The 8,164-nt window shown below is 48.3% G+C and overlaps 1 protein-coding gene across 1 annotated transcript in view; it reads right to left on the minus strand.

Moving 5' to 3' along the window:
- SLC5A1 (solute carrier family 5 (sodium/glucose cotransporter), member 1) overlaps positions 1 to 7,143 on the minus strand; it is a gene marked incomplete at its 3' end in the record, with an annotated part of 60,279 nt that extends 53,136 nt beyond the window's left edge. The window contains exons 1-2 of the mRNA XM_011938347.1: positions 6,758 to 7,143; positions 29 to 100 (exon numbers count right to left, since the gene is read on the minus strand). Coding sequence (XP_011793737.1) covers positions 29 to 100; positions 6,758 to 6,892 — 207 coding nt within the window. The remainder of the gene's footprint in view (positions 1 to 28; positions 101 to 6,757) is intronic.
- Between the last annotated feature and the right edge of the window lie 1,021 nt (positions 7,144 to 8,164).

The raw sequence follows: 8,164 nt of genomic DNA on the forward strand, positions 1-8,164 counted from the left end.
TGCAAATAGTGTTTCAGAGAAAACTTACCGGCCACCACACCATACTTCGGCCTGCCAGGAAGAAGCCTCCAACAGTTCCACGATTGGTGGAAAACATAGCCTGAGGAGGAAAGGGTCAAAAATGTAATAGAAAACTAGAAGAGTGGCCTTGCCAGCCAAAAGAATATACCTCCCCATATGTGCACCTTCTTCTACCCACTCCACTTTGTGAAACACTTTCATATTCCTTCTTCCCCTGCAGCCTCAAAAGACTAAGATGAAGAAGCCAGGAACCTATGTTTGATAGACAAGGAAACAGGCTCAGAAGACATATACAGCTTACTCTAGGGCTTCCAGCAAGTCACTCCACCTGGATCTGCTTGCTTGCCTGTTAAACGGCAGGAATGGAACTTTTTATGCCTTTCTTACAAGCATATTGAGGTGCCTAATGAATGCTGTATTTATTTTAGCCTCCTGAGTAGCTGGGATTACAGCCACATGGTGGCATGTGCCTATAATCCCAGCTACTCAGGAGGCTGAGGTGGGGGAATCATTTGAGCCCAGGAATTCAAGACCAGCCTGGGAAAGATAGCAACACCCATCTCAAAAAAAAAGAAAAAGAAATATCATACTTTTTAAAAGTACCATATGGGATGTGAATGGTATCTTTGTTACGAGAAAAGTGAAAAAATGCTCTTAAGAATGCAAGGCATTTGTACTAAATATGAAATAAAAGACCAGACAAATTCAAGTCTTTCCTCTCTGAGGGTGTAGGTAGCAGGTTGCTGGAATCATCATCATACATATATAATGATTATATATATTTTAGACAGAGTCTCACTCGGTCACCCAGGCTAGAGTGCAGTGGCGTGATCTCAGATCACTGCAACCTCTGCCTCCTGGTTTCAAGCAATTCTCGTGCCTCAGCCTCCTGAGTAGCTGGGACTACAGGCATGTGCTACCACACCTGGCTAATTTTTGTATTTTTAGTAGAGATGGGTTTCACTATATTGGCCAGGCTGATCTTGAACTCCTGACCTCAAGTGATCTGCCCGCCTTGGCCTCCCAAAGTGCTGGGATTACAGGAGTGAGCCACTGCACCCAGCCAATATATTATGACTATAGTGTTAGTATAGAGGAAGGAGAGGACTCTGTCAGACCAGGGAGTCAGGAAAGGCTTACAGAGCTAGCAGCATTTCAGCAAATCTTGATTGAAGAAAGAGTAGAATTTTATTAGAGAAGAGGGAGGAATGTGGTAAGATTCTGGAACAGCAGATCTAGAGGTGGAACCTCACCCAGCATGGAAAAGGAGAGAATGGCGAACAGTGTTATCTGGTGAGCTTGGCTGAGGCATTTGAATGGAGAGAGTGGTGAGAAGTGGGGCAGAACACACACTCAAATGCCGGGCTAAAACGTGCAGACTTTACTGCACAGGCAGTAGGGAGCCACTGAGGGTTCATGAAGAGAAAAATGACATGTATCTTCAACATACAATGACTAGCTCTTCCCACAGACCCCTTGGGATGTTGCTTCCAAGGCTTCAGATTATTTCTGGTCCAGCTCAGGCCCAGGGCCAGTCCTCCAGCAGAAAATAGGGTCAGTGCCTCTGTTCCTGGCCCCTGGCCATCTTCCCTCTTCTTCTATGTTACTGGCTCCTCTCAGCGGACACTTGCTAGCCTCCCTGAAAATGTTAATAGCTGATAGTGACTTAACTGTGTCAGAGGTGGTGCCATTTTTTGTCTCATTCTGTTGCCCAGGCTGGAGTGCAGTGGTGCAGTCTCGGCTCACTGCAACCTCCGCCTCCCGGGTTCAAGCAATTCTCACACCTCAGCCTCCGGAGTAGCTGGGAGTACAGGCACACACCACCACGCCTGCTAATTTTTGTAGAGACAGGGTTTTGCCATGTTGTCCAGACTGATCTTGAACTCCTGATCTTAGGTGATCTGCACGCCTCGGCCTCCGAAAGTACTGGGATTACAGGCATGAGCCACCACACCCGGCCGATGTCTGCATTTTCATAGGTGACCACTAAGCTAAAAAGCATCACTATTCCGAAGGCATTAACCCCTGATGGTGACATCTCAGGCACTTAGACACTTGTAATTTAGTCATCAAACATGCCTGAGACAGATAACATGTTGCTAGGTGCTCAGACTGCAACGATGTATTGAACTTAGTCCTTTAGGAAGCAGGGCCATTATTGTGTCCCATCAGTCAACATAGATTTGTTGAGCTCCCCCATGTGCTGGGCAGTACCTGGGAGAGCATGGCTTGGGTCTTTCTGGACTCCTGGCAGGGTCCTTCCTCCCATAGGAGATACTGTGAAGTCCTCTGTAGCAGTTTTTTTGGGAATAGCAAGAGATCTAAGAATCAGAAAAGGTAGCTAAGGGCCAAAACAGAAACAAATCCCAAGGACCCGAGCTGTAGCAACTGACCAACGAAAAGCCATTCTGAAGGCCACTGTGAAGTTGAAGAAGATTGATATCCCCAGTTGGTCTCAGAAATGAAGACCTTAGAGGAAGAATGTGAGGGCAGAGACTAGAGTGGGGAGCTGAAATAATTCAGGAAAGATGATGGGGATGGACAAAAGGTGAAGAGAGGTGTGTGTGCACCAAGGCTTTTCTTCTCTGGAATTTTCATCCCCTCATCCATGCAAGCCCAGACCTTACCTATTCATTCTTCAAGGCCCCTCAAAATCCACTTCCCCCATGAAACCCTACCTGACACTCCCCCATGGAAACCTCCTCCTTCCCTACAGCCTCTTCCCTTCTCCAAGTGAAAGTGTCTGAACACCCAGATGACTTCACTTATGCCTTGTTCACAGCCATTACAATTTTTTTTTACTGTATGTTACCATATTACAAATTTTTAATTTCCCATAATGCTTTGGGCATAATGCTTTGTGCACAGAAAATCATTGTTCTGTGAGCACGAGATGCTCAAAGGATAACTTTAAAGTTCCAGACACCACTTTGTAAACCACAGTGTTACATTCACCTGTTCACTCTACAACTAGAAGAGAATGAACTCACAACTCCAAGCTGCTGGGGTAAAAGAAGGACAGTTACTGACCCACAATGTTTTGGTTTGGGGTTTACTTGGGTTCTATCTCCACGGAATACAAATAGCATTGAGCAGAAAGAAAGAACTTTAGGCCTCCTTCCAGATGAGGAACAACTTAAGAAGCTGAGGATATTGGGCCTGGAGAAGAGAAACCTCAAATGCAGCCTATTGTCTTCTGAAATGTAAAGTGGGACAGACATGATGCTTGGTGTGGCCCACATAGGACACAACCAGACAAAATGACAGAAGTTCCAGGACACCAGGTCTGAGCCCAGAGCCAAAAGGAATATCCTCTCTGTCAGAGCTGTCCAGAGATGGAATAAAGCCACTTGGGAGAGTTTCTACTGGAAGTGTTCAAGTGAAGGCTGTTGACAGCTAGTCAAGTTGATTTTGTCAAATGATCTAAAGAAAAGCATCAACTTAAAAAAAAAAAAAAAGAGCAAAGGAATTCAGCACCACCAGGACACTGTCACAACAATGCAATGACAGTAAGGACCATGGAGAGAGTATTCCCAGAAAGGCAAGTGTCTTGGGGAGTGGGAAAGGTAGAATAGTGGAAAGAGCATTGGCTTTGGCATCGTAAGACCTTGATTCTTGTCCCAATTCTGGGACTGATTCATCTGAATGACTTCTGGTCACCCTCTCTGATCCTCATCTGTAAAACAGAAAGGTTGGGCTCCCTCAAGGGCCATTCCAATTCAGTCATTCAATGATGCTATCAGTTCAAATGACTGCATAAGACAGGGGTCAGTAATTTTTTTTCTTTAAAGAAAAAGGGCCTGATGGTAAATACTAAGGCTTTGTGGAATATACAGGGTCGCTGCTGCAAATCCTTCATATTTTGTTTTGTTATTTCTTTTTCACAACCCTTCAGAAGTGTAAAAACCATTCTTGGCTTATGGACCATACAAAAACAGGATGTGAGACAGATGTGGCCCATGGGCCACAGTTTAACAACCCCTGGCTTGAGGGAATTTCAGGATAGCTTGATGAACTCTTCCAGGAAGAATAAAATCAGAGATCCAGCTTAAAAGGATATAAAATTCTCTAAGAAACAAACTGATAGGTGGTGAAAGAAAAATGGAAATTAACTCTGAAGAAGCAATAAGCCAAAGCCTAAAATATGATTGGAGGAGGCAGAGTTGTAAAAGGACAAAACAGAACCAAATAATGTTGGAAGAGATGGAGAAGGTGACAGACAGACATTGACTCAAGTGTGGGTCTTTTCTAAGTTGAAGAAACACAATGGGCCTGGACCATTCTGCCTGTGCAGCCCAGAGATCATGAAGGAGTCAGAATGGCCACCCCTGAATCAAGCTACCTTTGACACTTTAACAGCAAACAGAGGAGGACAAACTGGAAGAAATCCAATGCATTAAATGACCAGGGTCCAGAGGCACTGTCTAATGGGGGAAGATTAAACATAGACAAATACTAAACAAGCTATTAAGTAGCATTTAGCAGGACAAGTGATACTGATTCACAGATACTTGAAACATGTAAACACCATTTAAAAAGTATAAACACCTACTGGACTGGCAGGGCTAAAATGAGATTGGTTAAGAGAACCGAGATTATCAGAGATTGTCTGGGAAACAGGCAGTACTGTATAGCCAGCAGATGACAGGCTCACACCTTGGCTCCAGCACTTATAAGCTGGGGTGGGAGGGAGGAGGAAATCACTCACAGTGGCAGAGTGCCTGGTACCATAAAAAATCAGGAGTCAAGAGATCTGAGTTCCAGGAACAATTTCATCTATTGTAACCTTAAGCAAATCACAACTAAATGAGGTTTCAATTTCCTCTTCTGTAAAATGGGGATTAGCATTCTGGCCTTCCCTGTCTTGTGGCTTTTGTAAAAATATACTACCCACCTGACCACTGCTGCCCATTTTCTTTTTTTTCTTTTTTTTTTTTTTTGAGACAGAGTCTGGCTCTGTTGCCTGGGCTGGAGTGCAGTGGCCGGATCTCAGCTCACTGCAAGCTCCGCCTCCTGGGTTCACGCCATTCTCCTGCCTCAGCCTCCCAAGTAGCTGGGACTACAGGCCTGCCACCTCGCCCGGCTAATTTTTTTGTATTTTTTAGTAGAGACGGGGTTTCACTGGGTTAGCCAGGATGGTCTCGATCTCCTGACCTCGTGATCCGCCCGTCTCGGCCTCCCAAAGTGCTGGGATTACAGGCTTGAGCCACCGCGCCCGGCCTGCTGCCCATTTTCAAACATTGTTCAGAGTCCAGATCATACCATGGAAGGTAAATGACAATAGTAGTTTTTTTTTTAATCCCAGAATCCGTAAACAGCTTTCAGATTCACCTCTGCATATCCTCACCACAACCATGGGTGAGTCATTAGAATAGATAAAAGTGTACCTATTTTAAAGTTGAGTAAATGGAGGCTGAGGGAAGTTACCCAGTGTTGCAGAATTCGAACCATATGAAAGCCAGTAGTGAACTTGAGTATCCTGGCTCCTAGTTGGTCAGTTTCCACTATGTCTGGGAAGCTGAGAGTATTGAGGAAAAGTCAGCCATACTGACCCCATGTGACACTTGGGACGCATTCTGCCACATGTAGTTTCTATAATTCCTTTGAAAAAAAAAACACTTCCTTTTTCTTTTGTCCCTGAAAAAGCTCTGTGTCCACAGAAGGGTTCATGCCTATCTTCCTCTCCTTTAAGTCAAAAGAGTTCAACACAATCACTAGCTGGTACAGCAGCCTCCCTGGGCTTATCACCTCCACCTCCATAACAATCATGAGAGTGGCTGGAATATCTGGAAACTTTTTATATTTTTTATAATTTTTTTATTTTTTGTAGAGAGTCTCAGTATGTTGCCCAGGCTGATCTCGAACTCCTGGACTCAAGCAATCCTTCCACTTTGGCCTCTCAAAATGCTAGGATTACAGGAGTGAGCCACCACACTCGGTCCTGCACACTTTTAAAACATCTCCTCCTCTAGTTGTTGGGCGTGCCAGAGTCTGTCATAAGTGAAATGTCCATGTTCCAGGTGGCTGAGAACAAGTTTCTCTGGTTTGGTGTGTCCCCAGAGTCCCAAAAGGAGACACACACTTCCCTCTCCCCAGTGCCAGGTCACCCCCAGATCTTCCTCCTCCTCCTCTTTCTCCTCCTCTTCCTTTTCCACCCATCTTTCTCATCTCTAACTTGCTCCAGCCCCTGGGATCCTCATGCACAAGGCCTCTGTGTTAGCCTCTCCCAGAATGGGGTCATGGAGTCAGTATCCCACTGTCTGCCACCTCAGCATCCTCATCTCTGGGGCTGGCAGAGGCTGTGGCTTTCCCACTCCACACCGTTTCTTTCCCATCTGAAACTGGATGACTAAAAGGTAGGACAGTAGTCACCTGCTAGAGGCTCATCTCCCAAGCCCCGGAGCCCTCGCTGCAGCTCCAAGCGGCCCCTTCCCTGCCCCTTACACTTTCCAGCGGTCTCTTCAAACCCCCACCTTCCTCCTCTGCTCACAGGCCCAGGTATCCTCCTTGGTCCTTCCTGGCAGGCTGCCCTGGGCACCCTTCTCACTTCTGCTCATCCTTGCTTGCCCTCCTCCCTTCATGCTGTGCCTCTGAGTGCTTCTAAAGTGCTTCCAAGTCATTTCCTCTCCCCTCCACCAACACTTAAGCCTACTGCCCCTTGCAGCTCAGCGAGGCCGTTGCTCCTCCTCCGTGCGCACCCTCCCCGCTCGCCCGCGCCCCAGGACCCGCTGCATACCCACAGTCCGACAGCCATCACCACCACGAAGTAGATAACGATGACAGAGATGTCGGCTGCATTGCGAATGAGCTCGTGGGACTCAACAGGCCGGGTGACCGCGGTGGTCGTGGGGCTCCAGGTGCTACTGTCCATGGTGGCAGCGTTGTGTCCCTCCCTCTCACCAGGGCCGCTAGCTCCTTATACGGCCTCCTGGTTAATGATCAGCACTGGGGGAGGGGACCTGGGACGTTGAGGGAGCAGGGCAGTAGCGCGGGGCCCCTGCGATGCCTTGCAGGCTGCACCGTCGGGAAGCAGCTCCGGGCGTGGAGCCCAGGAAGGAGCAGCTGGCTGAGCTGTTGGCTGGGGCGGTGGCTGGGCAGGTAAGAGTTGTCCTGTGAACGGGGAGGGGCCAGCCAGGGGGTGGTGCCCGCCTGGCACAAAGGCCCACTGTACTCCCACAGCAGGCACCAGCGCCACCACACCTGCCCTTGCCAGAGCTGGAGTAGCTCCATTGAGGGAACAGGCCACCTCAGGCTGGGGGCCTAGAGGCTTCAGATCACCTGCCACCCATCCTTGGACCAGTCCCAGGCCTTCTAAGGACTTGGCTTATCCGCTTGTAAAATGGGTGCAGCACTCTTCTGAGGAATCAGTCAAGTCTTGTTCTCCCTGGAGAACATTCTGGAGAGGATAAGAGTTGCTGGGTGTCGCTGGAAGAAAATCAGTACAATCCTAATCTCTTGGCCACTAGGACAGCCACCCACCCACCCACATTCCTGACTCCCCCTCCACAGCCTTGCAGCCCCCAGGACCACTGTTACCCCCACTGTAAAGAGGAAGAAACTGAGACTGGGGAAAGGGATCTCCCTGCGAGCTATTTCCTTGCCCTGTCCCTCTCCCAGTAATGATGCAGGGCCCTCCAGAGGCAGCAGAAGGGATACTAGAGAACCCTTTCCAAGGAGTTCATCAAACCCTGACCTTCCTGGGGACTCAGCTCACCCATCTGGAAACACATGTCTAAACCACAAGCCAGGGCCCAGAACAAAGATGACCAAGAGAGGAAGCATGACTTGCCCAAGGTCATACAGGAAGCCAGCAGCAGAGCTGGCCCTGCAGCCCACACCAGGGTTCAGAGGGAGGGTTGAGGGGTATTCTCAGGGGCTGGCTCTAGAGGCCACAAAGCAGCCAGAAGTGGCTGTTCCCAAAGAGGGGGCCTTGCTCTGATGGGGAGGTACAGGGAGGTGGGGGGCCACAGAAACTCTGCCAGGACTCTGGTCTGCCTCAGGCCCTCCCTGCCCACTGCTAGACAACCACCCACTCACCATATGTGAGCATCCTGTTCCTTTGCACTCAATGCTTCAGAGGTCTACTTCCCCTCCTTCCGTATCAGCACCTGTTCTTCCCAGTGAAGCTGCAGACAAAGAATCA

The sequence above is a fragment of the Colobus angolensis genome, unplaced genomic scaffold (assembly GCF_000951035.1).
Source record: "Colobus angolensis palliatus isolate OR3802 unplaced genomic scaffold, Cang.pa_1.0 Scaffold171, whole genome shotgun sequence".
Classification (NCBI taxonomy): Eukaryota; Metazoa; Chordata; class Mammalia; order Primates; family Cercopithecidae; genus Colobus; species Colobus angolensis.